The 27,449-nt window shown below is 41.6% G+C and overlaps 1 protein-coding gene across 2 annotated transcripts in view; it reads left to right on the top strand.

Annotated features, from left to right (window-relative positions):
- APOO (apolipoprotein O) overlaps window positions 1-27,449 on the top strand; it is a 68,313-nt gene that overhangs the window by 10,046 nt on the left and 30,818 nt on the right. Inside the window, exons 2-4 of one of the 2 annotated variants that reach the window (XM_056558591.1) lie at window positions 3,599-3,672; window positions 20,556-20,663; window positions 21,487-21,606. In XM_056558591.1, the coding sequence (XP_056414566.1) occupies window positions 3,625-3,672; window positions 20,556-20,663; window positions 21,487-21,606 (276 nt within the window). In that variant the 5' untranslated portion in view covers window positions 3,599-3,624. The remainder of the gene's footprint in view (window positions 1-3,598; window positions 3,673-20,555; window positions 20,664-21,486; window positions 21,607-27,449) is intronic. The other variant, XM_056558592.1, reaches the window with a different exon arrangement.

The following is a 27,449-nucleotide window of genomic DNA, read 5'->3' as shown; positions in this document are numbered from 1 at the left end:
TATTCAGATATCTCACACTCTAGTGTCCCCTGCGGCTAATAACAAAATTACCCAACTATACATTATACATAATTGATATTTAACACCCATCAGGTTGTTTCGTATGGGTAGGACACTCAACAACTGGTGTCATAGATGTAACTCTCCTAGAGCTGACTTTTGGCATCTCATTTGGTCATGCCCTTATATTAGTTCCTTCTGGGTGGAGGTTCTGTCCTTTATGTCCTCACTATTGGATAAACCGGTACCACGAGAACCTCTTCTTTGCTTGTTTGGGGTGATGGATGAAGAGCACTGGCCGCATTATACTAGGATAATGCTACGTGGTTCCCTCTTTATGGCTCGTAAAGCCATTGCACTGAGGTGGATGGATCCCAGGCCCCCCACACTGTCTGCATGGAAACAGTTGATAAATACTATGCTACCATATGAATGTATGGTATATAAAAACAGGAACTGCCCGGGTAAATTCACTCATGTGTGGGGTGTCTGGTGTTCCTCCGCCGATACCCTGTTCTCTGCCACTGAATTTCGCTCCTCCAGGGATGGTTTGCTAACACGACTCTAGTTTTAGACTGTATATTCTACTGATGTAGGTCACGGTCCCATGTTATACATGTGATATAGTTGGGTGAGACTGGATTGCCTCCCTATACCTTTGCTTTGCCCTCTTTTCCTCCCCTTCTCATGTCCCCTTCCCCTGGTGTCTAATTTGTAATGTCTCCTATCACTGCGTCTTCTTCTCCCCCCTGGCGTGTGAACCGTCTCTCCGGTTGTCTCTCGTCTGTGTGCCTCCCCCCTCCTTTGCTCTCCCCCCTACTTTGTTCATCTGCCTCTTTCCCCCGTTCTCTCTTGATAGCTGGTTCCCCCCTTTGAAGAAGTATTATTTGATGTTACAATACGCACTGTTATTACTTGTATGGTATATAGGCTATACTCATGTTCGTGATTTTCATACTGGTTCATCTGGTTATGAACGAATATGCCCATAATCTGTCATATTATTCTGTTGATTATATGTAGGTGCTGATGTACTCCCCTGCGTGGGAAATTTTCTTACTTTGTGGCTTGTGCGGAGCCGAGTTTGGTTACCTTTTTTTGTTCTGTTAATGCCTTTATTCCCTGTTCAATAAAACGAATAAAAAAAACAAAACACAACACATTGAAAAAAATGTTTTATTAACAAAAAAACACTCCCCCACAGCCCTCGTTAACCCTTCTACTGACATTTAAAAAAAACGCTGTTCATCATCGCAATCCGCCGAATCTTACGTACTCCTCCGCTTTTACGTATCTAAAATGAGAAGAAAACAAAATCAATAAAACTACAATCATTTCTGTGATTTCTACAAAAAGCTGGTGTGACATAATGTAAACTGGACTCTCACCCCTTTGAAAATATCATGTAAAGCAGACAATATATGTGGACACACCCACTTTTACAAAACTGACGTGAACAGTGTAAACCGCGGCACAAAGCCAAAATAGTTTTTTGGTTTTTTTTTGCCGCAAAATTCTTTGAGAATTTAGTTTTTTTATAAAGATTTATGGTTTTACTATTGTGCAGAGTTTTGTTCAGCGCACCCTGCTGCTCCAGCACTTCTAGCTATGTGAGCAGAGTACGCAGGAAAATTCCACAGCTCTGTGAGGTAGAGAAGGAGTGCACGGTAGAGCGAGGGGGGGGATTTGTTTCTATAGTTACACAAAATTTATCAAAGGAGTGCACAACTTTTTTAAATCTTGAGCAAGAGTGTAAATTACACAAGCAGTGTAAAGGGGTAGATCTGTGTCTACAATAGACACCTAATGATAAACCTCCCCCTATGAGCGTATGGACCCTACGAGCGTACGTGCAGTCTAATTGTTAAGACCATATGTACTGTATGCTACTAGCTTATGACCACTATAAATGTTATGAGCGTATGAACAGAATGACTGCTATGAGCATATGAATGTACGCCTGGCATAAATGCTATGAACTTATGACCAGTGTAAAGCTATGCGCCTATGTACCGCACCATACTATAAGCGCATGAAAATGCTGTGGGCATATGTGCGATATACAAGCTATGAGCGTATGTACCGTATAAAGGCTAAGAGTGCATGTGCAGTATGGGGGCTATGAGTGTATGTGCAGTATGGGGGCTATAAGCGTGCAGTACAAACACTATGCGCGTTCGTGCAGTACGTACAAAATAAATGCTATGAGTGTGTGTGCCGTATAATGCCATGAGCGTACATGCAGTACAAATGCTATGAGAACACATGCAGTATGAATATTCTACATTAAAACTAATTTTTGCAACAAAGCATGATGCATGCCCCCGGAGCACCTGTGACACTGTCAGCTGGGCCAACCCATTGGTGTATAACCCATGACAGCTTGAGGAATAAAACCTAAGAAGCTGCCAAGAGCGTGCATCCTGAATTATCAATCTGCCTGACACACAAAGAATCTACGTTCAGATCCCTGGGTAACTAAACCCTGCGCCTGGCATTGCGGAGACGTAGTCTGTGAATATATTGTGACATTGTAACATACATACCGAGCATGCGGGCGCAGAAACATAAGTACCTAGTAACAACAATTTACTGTAATGATGCATGCAGAGCGTGCAGACAGCGGAAGCGAAACCTTACCCAGTAACACACAATATACTATAACGATGAATGCAGAGCATGCGGGCAGCGGAAGTGAACTTACCCGGTAAGAAACAATATACTATAACGAATGCAGAGCGTGCTGGCAGCGGAAGCGTTCCCTACCCCTCTGACATAAACAGAACAATGCTCCGTAGTTTGCCTAAACATGCTGGCAAGCCAGCACTTAACCGCCAACGCCGCACCAAAGCGAAAGTAGTACAGGACCTCGGAACCGGAAGTGAGACGAGTGAGCTCACATGCAGCAACACAGAGGAAGACCCCAAAATGCAACACCGCCCTGAGGTAGCGCTATGAGGGGGTTTATAGAATGATCAGCCCCTCCAAATACAGCCATTTGGGCTTTATACATAGCACCATAGAATACTACAGAGCCAAAGGAACTACATGTACCATCATACAGGCTCCATGCACCTTGCTCTACTGTATATGTTAAAGGGGTATTCCGGCAGAAGTAATTTTTTTTTAAACCCGCCCAGCCTGTCTTCTATATAAAATACAAACAAAAACCTGTACATACCTTTCTGTGGTAACACCGTCCCTAGTCTCCAGTGCTCTCCTCTGGGGGGTGAATACATCAATACATTTTTTTTTTTTATAGCAAACAGCCTGTTCAGCTTCAAGTATAAATTCAGACAGGTGAGATAACCTCTTTAGGGTATGGTCACACTTAGTGTATTTTGCTGCTGCATATTTTGCTACTCATTGACTTAAATGTGTAGGAAAATACACAGAAAAATACGGCATGTGTGACCCTACCCCGAAAGGAAATTTATTACCTAGATTTTTCAGGTTTTTGCCTGATTAGAAACTGAAACGTTCTTTTTTTCTAATCTCTTTCTATTTTCTGATTGTAATATTAATAATTTTTTTTTTTTTTTTTAGTACATTATGACGGAGGCAGCCATTTTGCCTAATCTGTTTTGTTTTTTTACAGCGGTGACATGTTTTACGGCAAACTTTATGGACATAGGCATAATGAACATCTCCAAACCCTATTCTTTGTATAAGGTAGATCTGTAAACATATTTGGTGACCTCTGTGTCCTGTGCAGAGGTCATTCCACAGGCTGAGCTGCTATTATCGTATCTATACACTGGCGTCTCCTTTCACTGTAATTCTGTACAGATCACTTTCCAGCGGCCTCCTCCTTTTCATTACATACAAAACAGGAAGTCTCAGCTTTGTTTTGGGCCTAGTGGCCTGAATGGAAATTGCAAGATCATATCATTTAATTATAATACAGATAGGGAAATAAAAAAGAACACATAAAACATAAAAACTTGATTTAATCAGTAGGTTACTTTCTGATGACACAATAACTTTAAAGGGGTACTACGGTGGAAAAAAATTTTTTTTCATATCAACTGGCTGCAGAAAGTAAACAGAGTTGTAGATTAACAATTTCAAAAAAAGGTGCAGCTCACAACTAAGAGGTACGAGGTATTAAGGCTATAACCGGTCCCCACCGGCGTCAGAGGAAAAATAGAAATCAAATTTATAGCCTGTACCTCAAGAACCTCACCAACTAAGGTGCATATTGATATGTATGGAAACGTGAATGAATTAAGTATAAAAACAGCTTCACGAATACAGAAAGAATTTTAATTCAATAAAATATACTACACAATTGCAGGCACTAATAAATACCCCACTGGTCCCTAGTGGAGTATCAATGTTAAATGAATGGGCATAAGATTTTAATTTGGCATATATGTATATGCAGTCCAATAATCCGGCACCTGGTTAAAAAGTCCCTTTGCAGAGCAGATGGTTGAAGTTAGAGATGAGCGAATTTACAGTAAATTCGATTTGTCATGAACTTCTCGGCTCGGCAGTTGATGGATTTTCCTGCATAAATTAGTTCAGCTTTCCGGTGCTCCGGTGGGCTGGAAAAGGTGGATACAGTCCTAGGAAAGTGTCTCCTAGGACTGTATCCACCTTTTCCAGCCCACGGGAGCACCTGAAAGCTGAACTCATTTATGCAGGAAAAGTTATCAACTGCCGAGCCGAGAAGTTCGTGACGAAGCGAATTTACTGTAAGTTCGCTCATCTCTAGTTGAAGTGCACTTGAAAGATATTATAAAATCAGACTCCGAACAGTCAATAGATGTTAGAAATAAAAGAGATATTAATACTTGTAATTCTCACCGCCTGCAGCCGCCTGGTTCTCACTGGCGTGGACCGATGTCATGCGGCTGTTATGGGCTCTCCAGTATATCCACAAGATGGTACGTGGCGATCTCACACTAGGTTCGCAACCCCGATGGCAACGGGGTGCGACGCGGTGGTCCGAGCAACAGCTTTCAGCCTCTCCACAATAAATGGCTAGGTGGTAAAGCCGACGCTCTGGCAGGAGTGTAAATGTAATACAGGAGCGGCGTCCCTCGTGGAGATCTGCAGGTGAGATGCCGCCAAACAGTGCGGGAGATTGGAGCCTGGGTTAACTCCTCAGATGCCGAGATAGGTACGGACGCTGGTGGTAGAATGCGTACCAGCAAAAGTGTGAATAGTGCCAAATCCTATACGCGTTTCAGGGTGCTGGGAATTGTAGTCCTCCGACCCCTTCTTCAGTAGGCAAATGCTGCACATTTACCTACTGAAGAAGGGGTCGGAGGACTGAAACGCGTATAGGATTTGGCATTATTCACAGTTTTGCTGGTACGCATTCTACCACCAGCGTCCGCACCTATCTCGGCATCTGAGGAGTTAACCCAGGCTCCAATCTCCCGCACTTTTTGGCGGCATCTCACCTGCAGATCTCCACGAGGGACGCTGCTCCTGTGTTACATTTACACTCCTGCCAGAGTGTCGGCTTTGTTACCACCTAGCCATTTATTGTGGAGAGGCTGAAAGCTGTTGCTCGGACCACCGCGTCGCACCCCGTTGCCATCGGGGTTGCGAACCTAGTGTGAGATCGCCACGTACCATCTTGTGGATATACGGGAGAGCCCATAACAGCCGCATGACATCGGTCCACGCCAGTGAGAACCAGGCGGCTGCAGGCGGTGAGAATTACAAGTATTAATATCTTTTATTTCTAACATCTATTGACTATTCGGAGCCTGATTCTATAATATCTTTCAAGTGCACTTCAACCATCTGCTCCGCAAAGGGACTTTTTAACCAGGTGCCGGATTATTGGACTGCATATACATATATGCCGAATTAACATCTTATGTCCATTCATTTAACATTGATACTCCACTAGGGCCCAGTGGGGTATTTATTAGTGCCTGCAATTGTGTAGTATATTTTATATTTTTATATTTTATTGAATTCAAATTCTTTCTGTATTAGTGAAGCTGTTTTTTTTTTACTTAATTCATTCACGTTTCCATACATATCAATATGCACCTTAGTTGGTGAGGTTCTTGAGGTAAAGGCTATAAATTTGACTTAGAGTTGTAGATTACTCTATAAAAATGTTTTATCCTTTCAGCACTTACCAGCTATATGCTACACAGGAAGTTGAGTTGTTCTTTTCTGTCTGACCACTGATGACACCTCTGTCCACATCAGGAACTGTCCAGAGCAGAAGAAAATCCCCATAGCAAACCTCTCCTGCTCTGGACAGTTCCTAACAAGGACAAAGGTGTCAGCAGAGAGCACTGTGGTCAGACAACAAACAACCACTCAACTTCCTCTGTAGTATACAGCAGCTGATAAGTACTGGAAGGATTAAGATTTTTTAATAGACTTAATTTAGAAATCTGTTTAACTTTCTGGCACCAGTTGATTTAAAAAAAAAAATAATAATAATTGTACCCCTTTAGGCTTTCATATTACATTTGACAAGGTTTAGGTATGTTCTTACTGTGTCTGATATGTCTGTGTAACTGTAGTATATGTGTGTGGCATTTAGCCAGTTGGTAAATGCTGACATCACTGATACCAGAATGGGGGGTTTCTACATGTCTCAAGGACCATTAGATGATACATTTTTGTTGCTAACCTCTAACTTTATCAGCCTGTGGACTCCTGACATACACATCTGCAGTCACCAGGGGGCAGTATAGTACCGTCTAAGAAATCTATAGCTTTGTTTATTCCCCTGTATTTTTATTGAAAGTATTGTTCACACACAAATATTTTCTCTGATATAGATTTTTCTGAAAAGGTCATACTCTATAGTGCTGCACTATACTGTGGGGGAAGAATTACAAATGCTAGCACAGTTATACTTGCACAGGTCTCTAATTATTAACATAGGAATTGCAAAGAAGACGCGCATTGAACTGGAGTTGATTCATTTTTCATATGGCCGTGTACAATTTGTCCACCAGTATATGTTGATACAGCACAAAGACAAGTCTCAAACCTACTGGACACAACCATAAATGCTACATTTGGAGAGGAGTCAACAATGGCTATGATGAAATATACACCATTCCTACCTGTGAAACATGGTGGTGGATCACTGATGTTTTGGGGAAGGAAGTTTGGTCAGAATTGATGGCAATATGAATGTAGTAATGTATCAACATATACTGGCGGACAAATTGCACTCATCAAGGAAGCTGCACATGGGACGTGCTTGGACATTCAAACATGACAATGATCCAAAACACAAGGCCTAGTCGACCTGTCATTGGCCACAGCTAAATAAAGTGAAGGTTTTGGAGTGGCCATCCTCAGTCTCCAGACCTCAATATCATTGAGCCACTCTGGGGAGGCTTCAAATGTGCAGTTCATGCAAGACAGGCCAAGAATTTAGGGAAACTGGAGGCTTTTTGCCAGGAAGAATGGACAGCTTTACCATTTGAGAAGATAAAGAGCCTCATCCTAAACTACCACAAAAGACTACAAGCTGTCATTAATGTTAAAGGCTGCAATACACAGTAATAAGAACTGGGGTATGTTAACTTTTGATCAGGGTAATTTGGGTAGTTAGTGTTTTGATTATGATTTAAAAAGAGTAAACACAGTTGTTTGACAATAAATGGCTTCTGCCAACCACTAACCATAAGTGAAAGAAACATTTTTGTGTTATCATTCATATTCTGTGAACAATGGCTAAAATATCATAAATTCTGCAAGGGTATGTAAACCTATGAGCACAACTGTGTGTGTGTGTGTCCCGCATGTAAATTGCCTATGCAGCACATTGACAAAACTGCAGTGTTTTAGCGGTACGTGTACCGTACATTGCTGTGGATTAGTAATACGTGTACCATACATTGCTGTGGATTAGTAATATGTGTACCGTACATTGCTGTGGATTAGTAATACGTGTACCGTACATTGCTGTGGATTAGTAATACGTGTACCATACATTGCTGTGGATTAGTAATATGTGTACCGTACATTGCTGTGGATTAGTAATACGTGTACCATACATTGCTGTGGATTAGTAATACGTGTACCGTACATTGCTGTGGATTAGTAATACGTGTACCGTACATTGCTGTGGATTAGTAATACGTGTACCGTACATTGCTGTGGATTAGTAATATGTGTACCGTACATTGCTGTGGATTAGTAATACGTGTACCGTACATTGCTGTGGATTAGTAATATGTGTACCGTACATTGCTGTGGATTAGTAATACGTGTACCGTACATTGCTGTGGATTAGTAATATGTGTACCGTACATTGCTGTGGATTAGTAATGCGTGTACCGTACATTGCTGTGAATTAGTAATATGTGTACCGTACATTGCTGTGGATTGGTAATACGTGTACCGTACATTGCTGTGGATTAGTAATACGTGTACCGTACATTGCTGTGGATTAGTAATACGTGTACCGTACATTGCTGTGAATTAGTAATATGTGTACCGTACATTGCTGTGAATTAGTAATATGTGTACCGTACATTGCTGTGAATTAGTAATACGTGTACCGTACATTGCTGTGGATTAGTAATACGTGTACCGTACATTGCTGTGGATTAGTAATACGTGTACCGTACATTGCTGTGGATTAGTAATACGTGTACCGTACATTGCTGTGGATTAGTAATATGTGTACCGTACATTGCTGTGAATTAGTAATATGTGTACCGTACATTGCTGTGAATTAGTAATATGTGTACCGTACATTGCTGTGAATTAGTAATATGTGTACCGTACATTGCTGTGGATTAGCCGTACTTGGCCAGGAAGCAGTATTTCTTCCTGCTGATCTGTGTACATAGTGTTCATTGACCATTGCTTATACAGCGATCGGAAAAGCAGGGACTATAATACACTGTCGCTTCGTTCTCTTAGGAGAGCCCGGCTGTCACTGCCAGCCGACTCTGAGTTTTAGCAGCTATAGTCATATCTCAGGGACACTTTAACAGTGTTGTCCGGGCTGAAGGTTATATGAAAATAATAAATGAGCCTTCTCCGATCCACCCTAGCTGCGTACCCAACTCTCCTAGTCTTCCACTGATCTCCACCTTTTCTGGGTTCCTGTGAGATCCTGACCCTACATGACCTGTCCACTCTTAGGCCAGTTCCTATATGGTACGGATATCACAGGAACCCGGAAAGAGTAGAAGTAAGTATAGAATGTTTTTGAAGTCTCGGCACTTTTTACATGTCCATATGACGTCAAAAGTATATCCTGTATTCTTAGTGTGTCTAGTCTGTTGTGTAGTAGGACACCGTCTATAATAGGTTTTGTTGTTTTGTAAACTGAGGCCAGCCTTTGAATTCTAACAGGATACACATAGGAAATCCTCCTAATCTTAGATCTCTTCCAGGAAGCTAGTAAATGAAAATAAGACTTTATGAGAATTTCCTGTTTAGTGACAGCTCTATGCATTGTAGTAACCTAGAGCACGTGAATAGAGTTTGTGTTTGATGTGTGCCGCCTATCTCGATGTAAACATTAGCTAGTGAGGCAACATGGCCAGGTTAGGATAGTTCTGTTATTTATAGAGAACCAAGGTATTCAGGAGAACTGCACATAAGATATGTTTACTAACGCAACGCGTGGTCATAATATAGGATCCCTCTGGCCTAAGCAAGTGTAAAGACAATGCAGAGCACTTGGAGGACATGTAAGTAAACCCCTCCTCTGTACTCCTACCCTGAGGTTTTTCTACTCCATACATCCTGTTACCAAACACAAGCTGGTCACCATGTACACTAGTCAGTTCCTGCCTGTTGGCTAATACTGTATATACAGCAGACCCGGTACAGTGGCCATGCAGACTCTACGATATTATGCTTGTATGCCAGTTTACTAGTGTACAAAAGTTGCAATTTTTCGTGCAAGGTCTTTGCTTAAAAGATAGTGACTTTTCCCCTTGCTACGACATTCTCTTGAATAATTTTTTAAGGGGGCAGTAACTAGCAATGTTGGGGGGGGGGGGAGAGAGTTGGGGGCGGTTGTGGGGGTGGATTCATGTGGCCCCACAGATTTAGCATAACTAATGTCAGAAATTGGTGTACATTACGTCCGAAATCCAATCCAGTTAGTAGCAGGTGTGCATTTTAATATGTGGCTCACAGGCAGTGAAAGATGCTCTAAATTTAAAGGGCTTGCTCTTCTTAGTACATTTGGCACATCTTACTGCAGTGCACTTTCACACATACAGTATCCTGGGTATATTTGATGCACAGGATTTTATGCTGCAGATTTCAATGTAAACTAAATGACTGACCACTTCCACCTGAAACCCCAGGACCCTTTCTGATTAATCCCGGTCAGCGAATGGGTGTGCAGGTGTGGCGAGTTCTCGGGTGTGCGGCTGTGCTTGTCAGGAGGTGGTCCGGTGGCGGCAATGCAGCGGGTATGTGCTCTCCCTCCACCAGGTGCAAAACTACAACTCCCAGCATGCCCAGACAGTCCGGCATGCTGGGAGTTGTAGTTTTGCAACGTCTGGAGGACCACAGTTTTGAGACCACTGTGTAGTGATCAGCAATCAGCGCAGTCTGCACACTGGGTACGGTCCTGCCACACAGTGCAGAACAGTCGCTAGTGGCACGGACCGCAAACGTCCCCCAAAAAGTGCAAAAAAAAAAAACGTGCACCTTAGGAAAAAAAAAAGCCTGCACCGTAAAAATAGCCTACAGTAAATGTACACTACACTACACCTACACTACACACTGAAATAAAGTGAAAACACTACATTAATCCACCCCCCCCACATTTATTTCTCCTCCCCCATCATCATCCAATGATGATGATCCCCCCAGAAGGTGGTGCTGCAGGGTAACAGTAGAGGTCCCCCATATTAGTGACCCTGTCCCTTATACAATTCCCCCTGTCCCTCCCCTCCCCCCCCCATATAGGAGCCCAGACGGGGTCACCTACATGAGTCACTGATCTAGGTTTGTTGGCTGCCCAGAAATCCAAATTGACCCCACAGTCCACAATGAAATGGACTTTACGTTTTTTTTTTTTTTAGTGAAGACTTTGTCAATTTGATGGCGGCTCAAACAAACTTTTGCGGCCTGATGCTTTCTTGTGCGCATGGCAGAATTTCCGCTGCAGATGTTTCTGCAGCAGAAATACTAATTCTGGCGTCCACAGTAAGCATAGACATGTCTATTCTTTCTGCGGAGTCCACAAAGAAGTACATTGCCGTCTATGTGACAGTGTACTTCCCGGCACTCATAGTGCCGGCATGTTCTGCCAGCGCTCTGCTGTTGGTGGAGTGTCTGCACGGAAATTTTCCACCGTTTGAACCTAGCGTTAGCCGCCCTTATGCAAATCACAAATTTTTGCCTCAAATGTGCATGGCGCTCTTTCACTTCGGAACCTTGTAGTATTTCAAGGCAACATTTTAGGGCCACATATGGGGTATTTCCGTCCTCGGGAGAAATTGTGTTACAAATTTTGGGGGGCCTTTTTTCCTTTTACCACTTCTGAAAATGAAAAAAATTGGGGCTACACCAGCATGCTCGTTTAAAAAAAAAAAAAAATAAATGTTACACTAACATGCTGGGTTTTTCATTTTCACAAGAGGTAAAAGGAGAAAAATCCCACCAAAATAAGTAATGCAATTTCTCCCGAGTACGGAAATACTTGAACAATATTTAAAAACAAAACAGACAAAAGCGCCAGTGCCGTTATTCTGATGATGCAGAGGTTAATAATGGCAGTGATACAGACACCTGCTCACCTGAAGGTGTTATGCTCAGGGCACAACACCTACTGAAGCTTGTAAGCCCGATGACGGGGTCTGAAGTCGGGAAGCCGCCTGAATCTTGCCCGTCTCTGTAGTATACAGTAGTGGTCGAGGAAATCTCATCTGGACCTGCAAGGATGCAGGTAAAACACTTGATCCTCCTGGCCCTCCCACCCCTTGAAATGCGTAGTCCAAAGCGATGAATAAAAGAAACCTAATTTATTATTTACTGTCTATACGACTTCCTATGTCTACCGGGTGAGCGCCAGGAGGATCAAGTGTTTTACCTGCATCCTTACAGGTCCAGATGAGAGTACGGAAATACCCCATATGTGGGCGTAAATTGCTCTGAAGGTAGACAACAGGGCTCAGGAGTGAGAGCGGCAAGTACATTTGAGGCCTAAATTTGGGATTTGCACAGGGGTGGCTGATCGCACCAGAGGTTTTGACTTAAACACTAAAAAAAAAAACACCCACACGTGGCCCCATTTTGGAAACTACACCCCTCAAGGAATGTAACAAGGGCTGCAGTGAGCATTTACACCCCACAGATGTCTGAAAGATTTTTGGAACAATGGTCCGTGAAAATGAAAAATTAAATTTTTCATTTGCACAGCCCACTATTCCAAAAATCTGTCAAACACCAGTGTGGTATAAATGCCAGTGTGGTATAAACTGCACCCTTTATTACATTCAGTGAGGGGTGTAATTTCCAATATGGGGTCACGTGTGGGGGGGTCCACTGTTCTGACACCATGGGGGCTTTGTAAACGCACATGGCCCCCGACTTGAATTCCAGCCAAATTCTCTCTCCCAAATCCCAATGGCGATCCTTCTCTTATGCGCCCTGTTGTGCACCCACAGAGCACTTTATTTCATACTGAAAAAGCCAGTCAAACAACTGCCCCCCCCCCCCTTCCTGCTTGGACACCTACTAGTCCTGCTGTGTCCATGCATCATCACCTATGTCATGGACACACTTCCTTGATTGACAGCTGAGCGCAGAGCTCACAGCTTGAGGAAAAATCCTCCCACTGTCAGCTTGTGTCCCACTACTGTCAGTGAGGATAAGCTGGGAGTTGGAGTTTTGCTAATGCTAGGGGAGATGTGAGCAGACAGCATACTGAGGGAGGGGGCGGAGACCTGCACAGTGAGGCCACGCCCCCTCCCTTTGAGAGGAATTCAGACGAATGAGCTAAATTAAGTGTAATAAAAAAATAAATAAAGGTGCTAGACACATAAAAATGTGATGTACATGGTCAGGATTAGGTACTGAGAGATGTATAAAAAAAAAATAATAATAATTTTGTTGGATCTGACAGGTACACTTTAAGGGGTTTTTCAGCAATAGATAAGTAGGGTTGTGTTTAGTTTTGCAGCTCAGTTCCATTGAAGTGAATGGAGCCAAATTCTGAGGACAGTTGTGATGCTGTTTTTGGGAAACATTAACTCTTTTTCTATTGCTGAATAATCACTTTAAAGGGGTACTCCGGTGCTCCAGCATTTTGAACATTTTGTTCACACTGCTCGGAGCCGGAGGCCATGATCGTGGATAGGGGATAAGATGTCTAGCAGCGGAGTACCCCTTTAATTAACAACTCTTAAAAAGTGGGACCTAGAGCTCAACACTAATACAGAAAAATAATGGTGGCCATAACATGTTCCACTCGGCACTTTGTTAACACCAGCCGTGACAGAAGAGAAGTCTTACTCCAGTTCTTTATTGTTTATACAATATTTTCTATGAGCAAATCACTCTTGTTTTTGTCTGTTTTTGTTTGATAAATATGAACCAATGACGTTCAACATACGCACCATATAGCCATACAATGGCATATAGTTTACAGTTTGAGAATCCTGGGCCATTGTCTGTAGTATATGAATATTTCTGGGATACACCTCCAACATATAGGACAAAGCCTAAAAATGAACTAATTGAATATTCTGTCCCTTATATGCCCCAGCCCCGTAGTTAGATGCAGAAATAAGAGCCGTTCTTGTTGGGCAGTTACCATCATTTTTGTTATGCCACAAACCATGCATAAAGAAAATCTTGTTTCATTCACTGCTGTCCTTTGCATGGCTGCCAAGAACTCCCACACACAGGGCTGATCCCGCAGACATACTTGGTGAATTCATTCCAGTCGCAGCCAAGTCCCTGAATACTTTTATTTGATGTAGCATAATGGCTGAAATATGACTCTATGCATCATTTTACAGGATGGAAACAGACGTGGCCCTTTTGCTAAAAAAAGAAAAAAGTACGAATAAAAACATTGTATCATTGAAAAGCCGGAAACAAAGCAGAAACATTTGTAGTCTGTAACTGCAGCGGAATCTATAAAGGAAATTAATATGATTGTACTGTATTCATAGAACAAGCTGGAGGCTGTGCTAGAATTTTATCAGGAATAAAATGTTCTGATCCTAGCACTAAAATAAGCCCCGTTACTTTTCAGAGGGGCCTCTTGTCCCTTGTGTGGAATGCCGGCTTCATGAATTGTCCAGATGTTACATTTAAAGGGAATTGGCAGCCAGTGCGCTTAATAATATATCTGTAATATCTTCACCTTTAAAATGGTATTATCTCAACTAATGTAGTTATTCACACCAAGGTATATATTTTTGCAAATACAGTCATTTAGCAAATGTTCTCGTTGCCTAGCTTACAGACCACCACTTCAGCACTGTGTGCATGTATGTGTATGTTTAATCTTCAGGGTGGGCCATTTATATGGATACACCTTAATAAAATGGGAATGGTTGGTGATATTAACTTCCTGTTTGTGGCACATTAGTATATGTGAGGTGGGAAAATTTTCAAGATGGGTGGTGACCATGGCGGCAATTTTGAAGTCGCCCATTTTGAATCCAACTTTTGTTTTTTCAATAGGAAGAGGGTCATGTGACACATAAAACTTATTGGGAATTTCACAAGAAAAACAATGATGTGCTTAGTTTTAACGTAAATTTATTCTTACATTAGTTATTTTACAAGTTTCTGACCACTTATAAAATGTGTTCAATGTGCTGCCCATTGTGTTGGATTGTCAATGCAACCCTCTTCTCCCACTCTTCACACACTGATAGCAACACCGCTAGCACAGGCTTCCAGTATCCGTAGTTTCAGGTGCTGAACATCTCGTATCGTCACAGCATAGACAATTGCCTTCAGATGACCCCAAAGATAAAAGTCTAAGGGGTTCAGATCGGGAGACCTTGGAAGCCATTCAACTGGCCACGACGACCAATCCACTTTCCAGGAAACTGTTCATCTAGGAATGCTCGGACCTGGAACGTTCCCTGAGTTTTTCCAGCAAGATGGTGCACCGCCACATTATGGGTGTCAGGTCCGAGCATTCCTAGATGAACATAAGTCATGTATCTGTAATTATTGTGTCTAGCACCTATATTTCTCTCACAAATACCTTCTATCTGTTGCTCACTTGGTTTGTCATCCTGTGCTTTGGAGGGGGTGTGTCCTCACTCTGCATGACTTATCTTCCTCTGCTGCTGTGCTGTGCTGGGTCTCTTCATCCGATTACTGAAGGCTGCTCTGTAACCCCCTCCTCTCTGATTTCATGCTGCATTCTGATAGGGCGCAAGTGAGCTCAGAGAAGTACTAGTCCCACCCTCACTTACTGGACATTGTCCATGACTCATGGACTAAGATAATGTTGCAGCCAGACAGGATTATGTTCTTGATTGTATGGGGACCTCTAGTGGTGTTTATTGTAAGCTATGATTTCTATAAAAAGGAAATAAAATTTTCTTATAAAGTATATAAGAAAGAAAATGTTTTGCCAATAGAACCTGACAGTGCCCATAAAGTTGCAGGATTTAAAAATGTAAATGACGTGCAGGTTAGCTTAGGTGTAGGGTAGGGTAGGGTTCTGATCAGCTAAGATGGCTGCCAGAGGTCCCTCACTTGCCTACATGCCCCTCAGTGATCCTATTTTACAGGCTCCTACAAGAAGGGGCCGATAAAACTGATCAATGCTATGCTATTGCATATCCCAAGATAGCATGTGAGACAATGTTGACACGATAGAATTTCTGTGTGGAATTCCGCAGAAGAATTCCACACAGATATTCTACTGCGGCAGAATCCCATTGATTTAAATGGGATTCTGATGCACTGTGCACATGGCGGAATTTTCTAATTCCGGAGTCTGCAGAAAGGATAGACATGTCTATTTTTTTTTTGGGGAGTCCGCACAGAAATGCATTGCTGCCTATGAGACGGCGCATTTCTATTCTAATAACACATGTTCTGCCGATGCTCTGCTGACGGCGGAATGTCCGCACGAAAATTCCACATGTGAACATAGCCTAATAGTCTCTTATGGGGACTAGAAAATTGGTGTGGGGGGGGGGGGGGGGGAGTGTTAACAAATGTGAATATGCCCCTCCCCTAATAAAAGTTAAAATCACCCCTCTTTTCCCATTTTTCTAATAAAATAATTGTATCTAAAATAAACAAAATTTGGTATTGCTATGTGCAGAAATTTTTCAAATATATTGTTAGTGAAACTTCATTGTAAATAGCGTAAACGTAACTCCAGAATGGCTGGCTGATTTTTGGTCACTTCATATACCAGAAAAAAAATGAGTAGAAACAGCCCCATATACAAAAAGAATAAAAGGGTTACATTTGTCAAAAGAGGACAATTTTAAGCATATTCATTTTCTTACAAATAGTTATAATTTTTTCTTAAAGAACAAAAATGAAACCTGTATGAATTGGGTATCGTTCTAATGATATGGCCCTACAGAATAAAAAAAATAAAAATAAATAAAAACCTCCCCCCTCCAAAAAAAAAAAAAAAAAAAGTTAAAAAATTGCATGTTTGTTTCCCACAAATATATAATATTTTTTTTTTTTTTTTTTTGCTTTGATGTACATTTTGTTGTAACATTTTTGATGTCATTACAAATACACTTGGTCCCACATAAAACAAGCCCTCATATGGACCTGTAGGTCAAAAATGTACAGACTTAATAAAATAAAAAGATGAAAACGCAAAGTTGAAAAATTGTTTCCTTAAGGGGTTAATCCTGATGGCTACTCGAACATTAAAATGACAGGGCCTGAATGAAATCTCAGCCTCTCCTGCTTGTGATAAATCCTCTTTCATTCCTGTACAGTCAATGTCCCTTGACACAACTTTTTGCTTCACAGTGATCTTGCCCCAAGCATTGCTTCTAGGAGAGAATCATTGAGGCACTTCTAGTACACTGGATGTCTCTGTGTGTATGAAACCAGAACTAGAAAACCTTGTTCCTTTGGACCGGTAACATGGGCGAACCACAGGTTGAGGAATGCAGGTATAGGTGGTAGATTTCAACCCCTTCAGGACATCAGGTTTTTTCATTTTTTCCTCCTCATCTTCTAGAAATCATTACGCTTTCGATTTTCCACCTACAGACCCATATGAGGGCTTTTTACGACACCATTGTAATGACATTAGTAATTTCACCACAAAATATATGGCAAGAAAAAGTGTGTGTATATGTATGTATATATATATATATATATATATATAATTTGTGGTGCAAAATCGGGGGGAAAAAATCTGTCATTTTGAAAATTTTGGGGGCTTCCGATTCTACACAGTGCACTTTTCTGTAAAAAAGACACTTTATTCTGTAGGTCCATACAATTAAAATGATACCCAAATTATATAGGTTTTATTTTGCTTACTTATTTTAAAAAGTATAACTTTTTGTATGAAAATTAACATGTTTAAAAATGTCCTCTTCTGACCCCTATCTATAACTTTTTTAATTTCCTGTATACTAGGCTATATGAGGGCTAATTTTTTTGCGTCGTGATCTTTAGTTTTTGTTGGTACCATGTTTGTTTTGATAGCTTTTTTATACATTTTTTTTCAGGGTATAGAAAGTGACCAAAAATACGCAATTTTTTTTATGTATACGCCGTTGACCGAGCAGTTTAATTAACATTATATTTATATAATTCAGATATTAACGCACGCGTTGATTCTACATATGTGTTTGGTTTTTTTTGTTTACATATTTGTTATTTTATAGAAAATGTGAGGTGATTCAAACTTTTATTACAGAAGGGGTTAAATCATTTACTACTTTTTTTTTTAACTTTTTTTTTACACTATCATAGTTCCCACAGAGGACTATTACATGCAATATTTAGATTGCATACACTGTTCAGTGCTATGCCATAGCAAAGCATTGATCAGAGTTAATGGCGCTCTATTGCTCCAACCTGCCATGGCTGACTGGAGCTTTGTGCAACGATCAGATGTCCTAATTTCCTGCCTTAATCTTCATTAACTCTTCAAAAGTAGTAACTAAAGGTGCAAGTGTCAATGTACAGTCATGGCCGTAAATGTTGGCACCCCTGAAATTTTTCTAGAAAATGAAGTATTTCTCACAGAAAAGGATTGCAGTAACACATGTTTTGCTATACACATGTTTATTCCCTATGTGTGTATTGGAACTAAACCAAAAAAAAAGGAGGAAAAAAGCAAATTGGACATAATGTCACACCAAACTCCAAAAATGGGCTGGACAGAATTATTGGCACCCTTAACTTAAATTTGGTTACACACCCTTTGGAAAAAATAACTGAAATCAGTCACTTCCTATAACCATCAATAAGCTTCTTGCACCTCTGGGGCTGCTTATCCACCATCCGGACTATCCTGCGTTGACACCTTTCATCAATTTTTCTCCTCCGTCCACGCCCAGGGAGATTAGCTACAGTGTCATGGGTTGAAAACTTCCTGATAATGTTGCGCACTGTGGACAAAGGCAAATCTAGATCTCTGGAGATGGACTTGTAACCTTGAGATTGTTGATATTTTTCCACAATTTTGGTTCTCAAGTCCTCAGACAGTTCTCTTCTCCTCTTTCTGTTGTCCATGATTAGTGTGGAACACACAGACACACAATGCAAAGACTAAGTGAACTTCTCTCCTTTTTATCTGCTTTCAGGTGTGATTTTTATATTGCCAACACCTGTTATTTGCCCCAGGTGAGTTTAAAGAAGCATCACATGCTTGAAACAATCTTATTTTTCCACAATTTTGAAAGGGTGCAAATAATTTTGTCCAGACCATTTTTGGAGTTTGGTGTGACATTATGTCCAATTTGCTTTTTCCCTCCCTTTTTTGGTTTAGTTCCAATACACACAAAGGGAATAAACATGTGTATAGCAAAATGTGTTACTCCAATCCTTTTCTCTGAGAAATACTTAATTTTCGAGAAAAATTTCAGGGGTGCCAACATTTTTACGGCCATGACTGTATATATATTCTCATTCCTGAAAATTTTGGTTCCTTTTAAAAGCATTCCTGATACATAATGCGTAAAAAAAATAAGGACATTTTTATTATTTGTATTTATTTATTTTTACAAATATGGACATTTGGTTACTATTTGATCATCTAGATGACATATTAACAGACCCTTGATAGACACACATTGCAGTCTCTGTGTTTTTTTTTAATCAGATATTTTTATGGCGGGAGACTGGCAGCTTCTTATAGGGGTACTCCGGTTAAAAACATTTTTTTTTTAAATCAACTGATGCCAGAAAGTTAAACAGATTTGTAAATTACATCTATTTAAAAATCTTAATCCTTCCAGTACTTATGAGATGCTGTATGCTCCACAGGAAGTTCTTTTCTTTTTGAATTTCTTTCTGTCTGACCACAGTGTTCTCTGCTGACACCTCTGTCCATGTCAGGAACTGTCCAGAGCAGGATAGGTTTGCTATGGAGATTTGCTCCTACTCTGGACAGTTCCTGACATGGACAGAGGTGTCAGCAGAGAGCACAGTGGTCAGACTGGAAAGAAATTCAAAAAGAAAAGAACTTCCTGTGGAACATACAGCAGCTGTATTGTACTGGAAATGTTAAGATTTTTATATAGAAGTAATTTTCAAATCTGTTTAACTTTCTGGCACCAGTTGATTTAGAAAAAATTGTTTGCCACCGGAGTACCCCTAAACTGGAAGATTTTAGTGGAACAAAAAAATCTCCCAACAGTTTCTTTGTTTCGCTTACATATTTATTTCTGGGAATATCTGAAATACTGCCCTACATACTAGGGATCGACCGATTATCGGTTTGGCCGATATTATTGTCCGATATTTACGATTTTGGACATTATCGGTATCGGCAATTACCTTGCCGATAATACCCCGCTACTTCTGGCTCTAATACCGTGCTACTTCTGGCTCCTGCCGCGTCCTGCGCTTTTGCTGTGCGCTGCACAGCGCAATGACGAGTGACGTCCTCAACGCGACGTCACCGTCAGTGCGCACAGTGACAGCTCAGGAAGCAGCCGGAGCCAGAAGTAGCGCGGACCCCGGGAACAGGTAATTATAAAACTGGGGATGAGGGAGGCAATGGGGCAGCGGTGGTGGTTGGACTAGGGAGGACCCCAGGACAGGCAGGGGGAGAGAAGCAGGCGGCGGTCTCTGGCCCCGCAAAAGCCACTGCAGTTCATTGATTTAAAGCGCCCGCTTTAAATCATTGATCTGCAGCGGCTTCTGCGGTGTCGGGGGGGGAAATAGCCCATAACTTATACCGGCATATCAGTATAAGTTATCGACTATCGGCCTGAAAGGTCACAGATTATCAGTATCAGCCCTGAAAAATCGATATCGGTCGGTCCCTACTACATACATAGTGATAACGTGAACATCTTTTTGATAATTACCAGCCAGCTCTTTACATTGTGTGGTGCTTTGAATTTACTTCTCCTGATGTCCATAATACTGACCTGTTGTTAATTGTAAAGCCTATATATACTGAACAGATGGTTTTTATTCATTAGGCAGTGACCTTTTTGGCTGTTCCTGCTAGCCTGGGTTTTGCCACTATTCACGTGCATGCAGACAGTAAAACAAAGACTGATCCGAAGACACTCATAAAAGTGGAAGAGGTAAGAGAAAACTGCAGGGACACAAAAAGAACGCAGTGGGAGATGACATTTTATCACAGTGGGAAAAGCCTTTTTTATGGCTCCAGATACCGCTTTCTGCTGAAAAGAAGCCGGAAACATTTATAATATAAATCTGCATTTCCTCCAGTAGCCAACTGGGCGGTTACTGTCTTTCAGAAGAGGGTGTGAAACTTAGGCTCAGATGGACACAAAATTGAGTCCTGGAGGTGTGCAGTTTGGGTGGAGGTGGGGTGTACAAACAAAATATATAATCTGCACATCAGAGGTTAAACTGATATTTTTTTTTTCACTTTTAGATTTTTTTTTTTTTTAACCAGTCCTAGCCACATGTCTTCTTTAAATGGATGACCAGACATAACTCCCCTGGGGATCAAAGCTGATCGCCAAGTATTACAGGCGCTACGCCACGTTGCTGATTGCCAAGGGGCTAATAGAGAAGAAAAGCTTTAAAATATTTCTTGAAACTGAATTCATTATTTTATTTGTATTATAGTAAGGATATCAGTTTTATTTTGAAAAGTTTGAGAAACTTTTGTACTTGATTTAATATATAATGTATTTTTTTATTTACATGATTGTATTGACATGAACTGCTTTTCCTGCAGATTTTGCCACATCCTAATTTAGCTTGGGGTCTCAGAATTAAAGTCTAAATCTAAGTCACATATAGTCCAAGTCCAAAACTAAATAAGTTTTGTGGACCTTAAGATCTTTTAGGCTTCTGAGCTTACACTTTAAGGAGTTGATATATATGCTTGTATGAAAATCTCTATATATTCATTTAATTTTTGATTTTTTGCAGCTTTCTCTCTATTCTAGTCCAATCCCAGAAACCCAATATGTTGAAGATAAGAAAACAGAGTTGGAGGAGGGTATTTCATGGTTGAGAACATCTTCTGCACCATATACTAACTGGTGTCAGGTATTGTCCCACATGTCCTGGTGTCTGACATGTCATGCATTTTACCTACCTAACAATATAATCTTTAGAACGAAATGTTGTGTTACTGTGCATAAAAGTTCATTATAACCCGTAGTCAGAGATTTCCTAACATGTTATGGCCAATTTCATAGGAAACCAGTTAAAACTTTAGTATGTTTTTGGAGTATGTGGGAAAACCCATGCAAAAACATACGAAACGCACATTGCAGATATTGCCCTGGTGGAGATTAGAATCTCCAACACAACAATTGTAACCACAAAGTCATTGTAATACCAATCATAGTGTGTATGTATACAGGGTGTGGGCAAAATAACTAGAACACCAACTACAGATCCCAGATTTGTGGATTAATAAGATGTAGGACCCCCTTGTGCCATAATACAGGTGAAATATGTCAAGGAATAAAGAAATAGAAATCACAAACAGTTATGTCAATTGTGTTTTACTTTTCAACTAATACTGATGCTAATCACACGACGGAAGCAAGCAGTGGTAACCTTGTTCTCATGATTGTCCCACACAGGCTCAATAATGTTCAAGTCTAATCAATGGGCTGGCCTGAGTAGAGTGTTAACTTCTACTACTCATTTATTTATGTTTAACATTAAAGGGGTACTCCGCTGCTCAGCGTTTGGAACAAACTGTTCCGAACGCTGGAGCCGGAGCTCATAACGTAATGGCCCCTCCCCCTCATCGCATCACGCCCTGCCCCCTCATGCTGTCACGCCCGCCCATTCAATGCAAGTCAATGGGAGGGGGCGTGACGCCATGTGGGGCGAGGCTATGATGTCACGAGCTGCCGACTCCAGCGTTCTGAACAGTTTGTTCCAAACGCTGAGCAGCGGAGCACCCTTTAAATGAAGCATATAAAGTCCCAGCAATTGACCAAAGTTTTTTTTCTTCTATGCTTACTTCTCTTACTTCCCCTGCTGGTGGGGGGTTCACACAACTTCTGTCTCAGGTTTTTTTTTTTACATGACATCCAAGGCTTACTTAGCCAATCAGTGGCTTCCACAGTGTCCCACCTAACCACTGGCCGAGCGTAACTGTGATATCAACAGACCCAGAAACCAGCTTCAACAGAGATCGGAGCTGCATAAACCCAGTAAGGGACCGAGAAAAGTAAGAACCAAAGAATGGCATGACCTCACACTCCAAATCAGGCAGTTACGTTGAAGGATTCATCCGGTGAATAACTGGCCATATGGCATTATTTCCATTCCTCCAGTGTCCATGTTGGTTCATACTGCAGGGCTAATGAATAAAAAGGGGATATTTTGAACCACATTTAGGTTTATTTTGGGCTTCCAGTGTTAGAACATTGTGCTGTTGCACAGAACACTGGATAGAGAGCATATGTGGTGATTCACAACACCAGCATATGTTATAAAATAACATTAGCCTATACTGTCTGTGTTTTAATATACATTTATTGGAGCACTTGTGGATAGGGGATAAGATGTCTGATCGCGGTGGTCCCACCGCTGGGGACCCCTGCAGTCTGACACTCATTACCCACCTTTGCGAGCTCTCCGCAGGGCTGGAGGCTCCGAGTGTGCAGCGTGATGCCCCCTCCCATAGACTTGCATTGAGTGGGCGGGGGGGAGTGACATCACACGGGGGTGGAGTCGTGATGTCACGATACTTTGGCTCCATGGTCGTCACGCTGCACACTTAGAGCCTCCAGCGCTGTGAAGAGCTCGCAAAGGTGGGTGCTGAATGACAGATCCCCAGAGGTGGAACCCCCGCGATCAGACATCTTAACTCCTATCCTTTGGATAGGGGATAAGATGTAATAGGGCCAGAGTACCCCTTTAAAGGGGTATTCCAAGATTTTTTTTTATTTGACTATGCTACAGGGGTTGTAAAGTTAGTGTAGTTCATAATATAGTGTCTGTATCTGTGTGTGATGGTTTTCCCACAATTCTTCTGTGATTTTCACTCCAATATTTATATTTACCAGCATACAAAATGACTGTTGTCTCAGATTTTTCCCAGCTTGCAATGCGGCCGAGACCTGACTCACTAGTCAGCTGATGACAGGGAGCCTGTCTGCTTCAATGGGTGGAGCGATCGCTTGGTGGGAGAGAGATCAATCTGCAACAGCTGTAGGCACCCTGATTGAAAACCACAGGTCTTTTAAATGGCTGCAGCTCATTTATGTTTCAATGGGTTGGGTGGCTGATGTGTGGGAGGGAGGAAGATGGAATTGTGGGATTTGTAGTCAAAAAAAGAAAAGTCAAACAGAAAATAGCAGTTCACAAAATGCTAGCCACAGTGTTAAGGTAATCTCAAAACATAGCCATTTAGCCCCAAGACAAGCGCAGATCCTTCCTAAGCATATCCATTACTGTCTGCCAGGTACGTACTAAAATCACCTTATGGTGGATAACCCCTTTAAGTGAAAATAATAAAGTATATACTTTAAAAAAAATAAAGGGGGTCCTAAGTTGAATAAGGTTTTTGTCCCCTGAGGGCCGGCTGGCCTCCTGGGGTTTTGTTTATATATGTCCATGTTTGTGTGGACTTTGCACCATTAAACATGCTGTTTGACGTACCAAGCTTTGACTTTTCATCACAGCTACTTCTGTCTACAAATGGTTTTTTAGTCTTTACATACTGAGATATTATCAAGGAAATCATCAACTTGTGTCACAGACCCCTATACCAGGTGCACACCTACAATCATTCCCCTTTTGAATTTCACACTTCAAAAACAAATAAACTGATTTTTAGAGCAGCACAAGTAATACAGTTTATCAACAGTGATATACGCTATGTGATTGAGAGAAAAAAGGGGGGGGGGGCTACCTGTGATGGCAGGTGTGTTAACTTGACTATGTAATAAAAGGGCTGTCCTTTTTTATATCAAATCTTTATTTTGTTAAACTTTTCTTCATCCCTTCCTTCACCCAAGGTCAAGCCCAAAAATGTGAAGAAATACATATAAAGATAAAACAGTGTCTGTTTAAACAAAATATAGGAGAAAACATGGGCAAGAGTGATCTTCCCCTAGACTCCCCCCCCCCCCCCATATGCTATATCAGGTCACCCACCCCTAAAATGTCAGTTCTAGTTATTAAGTCCAACCCCTCTATATATATGTGTGTGTGTGTGTGTGTGTGTGTGTGTGTGTGTGTGTGTGTGTGTGTGTGTGTAATAAACTAAACACAAGAAAAAATGGAATCTAAACAAACAAAAAAAAAACTGAAAATAATCATTTCATGTTCCAGCTCATTTAGGAATGCTTTCCATTATGGAATTTTCTGAACTAAATTACTAGGCTTTTTGTTAAATTGCAGCCAATCTCTCCTCTACAATGGTTCTTAAGCAGAAGTCGATTGTTTGGTAGGGTACAGCATGTTTTGATGTATCACTGTTCAGCTTTTTGTAATTTATAAAGGCTTAATTTGCGCAGACAGTAAGCTTCTTCTGCCATGGTTACAAAGCCGTCATACTCCTTTCAAAAGAGTTCTCTACTGCTTTCCTTTTGCCTAAACTAATATTTGCACGGCCTGCTCTGAATATTTCAACAGTTTAATGAACAACTTGCACAAAACAAGAACACAGGAAAAATAAAATCACAACAACCTCAGAAAGGATTAAGCTCGCTCACATCATATTACAGTGGTCTGTCTTAATATGGTCATGATCCTTGCTAGAATTTAAATGGGGGCATTTTAAAGTAAATGTTTAAAAAAAACCAAAAAAACAAAACAAGAAAACTAATTTAATCCAGCAACAGTTAATAGGTGCCAGACAGAATATTATATATTGTCTTACTACTCATACTAACCAATCTTCTGTCTGTGGCTCCGTTCTTTGTTCTACTGGATAAGCCCCCTACATACGATGACATCTGGTGTTCTAAAGATCTCTGCACGCCGCCTCTTTCATTGTCACACCTCCTACCCCTGTGCTGAGCCTGCTATGCTGCAGAATGGAGCTTCACTTCACAGCATAATAGCTGTTATTGCAGCTATTGCACATGTGGAGGAGAGCCGTTCTGCTGCAGAGTGGAGTCCCATTCTGCAGCTTAGAAGGCTCAGCACGGGGAGGAAGCCTGACAATGAAGAAGCTAGTGCGCACAGATCTTCAGAACACCTACCGTGCTCCAAGCTCCTCATTACCTTATCCAGAAGACTGATGATTACAAAAGAAATGAGCCACGAACAGCAGATCAGTAAGTATGGTTTTCTTCAGTGTCACCCTCACTATATCCCTGTACCAACAGGTTATTGCAGGTGATACTGAAGACAGATACACTTTAAGAGATTAAGTAGTTCATTGATAGAACCGAAACATCCCCAAGAACTTACAGCCTGAGTATGCCTGCTAAGTTTACCTCCATTGACAAAAAGAATAATGCACCCAGATAGAAATGTCAAATTGCTGCAAAATTCAGCATGCATTTATGTCTCAGACAGGTATGCAAATGATTAGTCTTGTGGTCTGGTTAGACAATAAGTGGCATAAAAGAGCATCTCCCACTGCCCTATATAAATGCTCTCAATGACTGCTTTTCGGTAGTGTAACTCTTGAAAGATTGTTCTAGACATCCCTCTACAGTGCACTCAGTTGACAGACTTTTAGAGGAGGTGCATTAGTAGACAGAGAAAAATAGGATAGCACAAAATAAGTATAAATGACTCAAGCAGCTGTCCGCCCAGTCGACTTGGAGCATAGGTCCAAACAATCCAGCAACAAAAGAACAATGGACTAATGGAATGGACTCCCATCCTCTTTTTACAGCTTGAATGGAAGGCAATTAATTGAAACAATTATTCTACTTCTCTCCAGCAGCAAAAAAACAGAACTGCGGAGGGGACTCCCGTAAAGGACTCCCGCCGCTGGGGACCCCCCGGAATCTCGGCTGCGGCACTCTGCTGTCATTACTGCACGGAGCAAACTCGCTCTGTGCGTAATGACAGGGGATACAGGGGCCGGAGCCCTTTGTGACATCACGGCCCGCCCCCTTAATGCAAGTCTATGGGAGGGGGCGTGACAGCCGCCATGCCCCCTCCCATAGACTTTTATTGAGGGGAGCAGATCGTGATGTCACAAGGGGCGAAGCGGTGACGTCACGATGCTCCAGCCCCTGTATCGCCCATCATTTCGCACAGAGCGAGTTTGCTCTGTGCAGTAATGACAGCGGGGTGCCACAGCCAAGATCCCAGGGGTCCCCAGTGGTGGGACACCTTCAATCAGACATCTTATCCCCTATCCCTTGGATAGGGGATAAGATGTCTAGGGACGGAGTACCCCTTTAAGGCTGAAGGCTTCACAACTTGAGGCTTTGCCGAAACTCGTGAAACCTGTGCTTCTGTCTGTCACTGAGGATGTGCACATGTTTAAACGTTTTTTAATAAATAAGAAGTTTCATGGGAGTCCTCTCCGCAGGTCTGTTGTTCTTTTGCTTCAGGAGAGAAGTAGAATGGTTGTTTCAATGATTTACCTGCCATACAAGCTGTAAGAAGATGATAAGAGCAGTAATGATGAGAGCACACACACATGGCGAACAGACTCCAGGCAGCCCAGACAGACCACCAGTAGAGAGAGGAGTGTTTGATCTGCTGACAAACATGAGCAGAAAGTTCTATGTCCACCCCTATCTTTGCTCAGAACTTTTCCATGTGCTTAGCAGAAGGAAATTTGGTGGCATGACACCCATTCTGACAGCCACTGTTGCCTTTGTTTGCAGTAGTGCCGTGAACTATAAACCTGGACTGCTTCAGACTTGAACCACATCGCCTGCACACAACAGGGGTTTTTCAGGAATATCTTTGCCAGATTGCAACACTTCCCGAGTCACTGGTCACGA

Source organism: Hyla sarda, chromosome 2 (assembly GCF_029499605.1).
Source record: "Hyla sarda isolate aHylSar1 chromosome 2, aHylSar1.hap1, whole genome shotgun sequence".
NCBI classification, from domain to species: Eukaryota; Metazoa; Chordata; class Amphibia; order Anura; family Hylidae; genus Hyla; species Hyla sarda.
The sequence above is the reverse complement of the archived record's forward strand: the minus strand, read 5'-3'. Positions and strand labels throughout refer to the sequence as shown.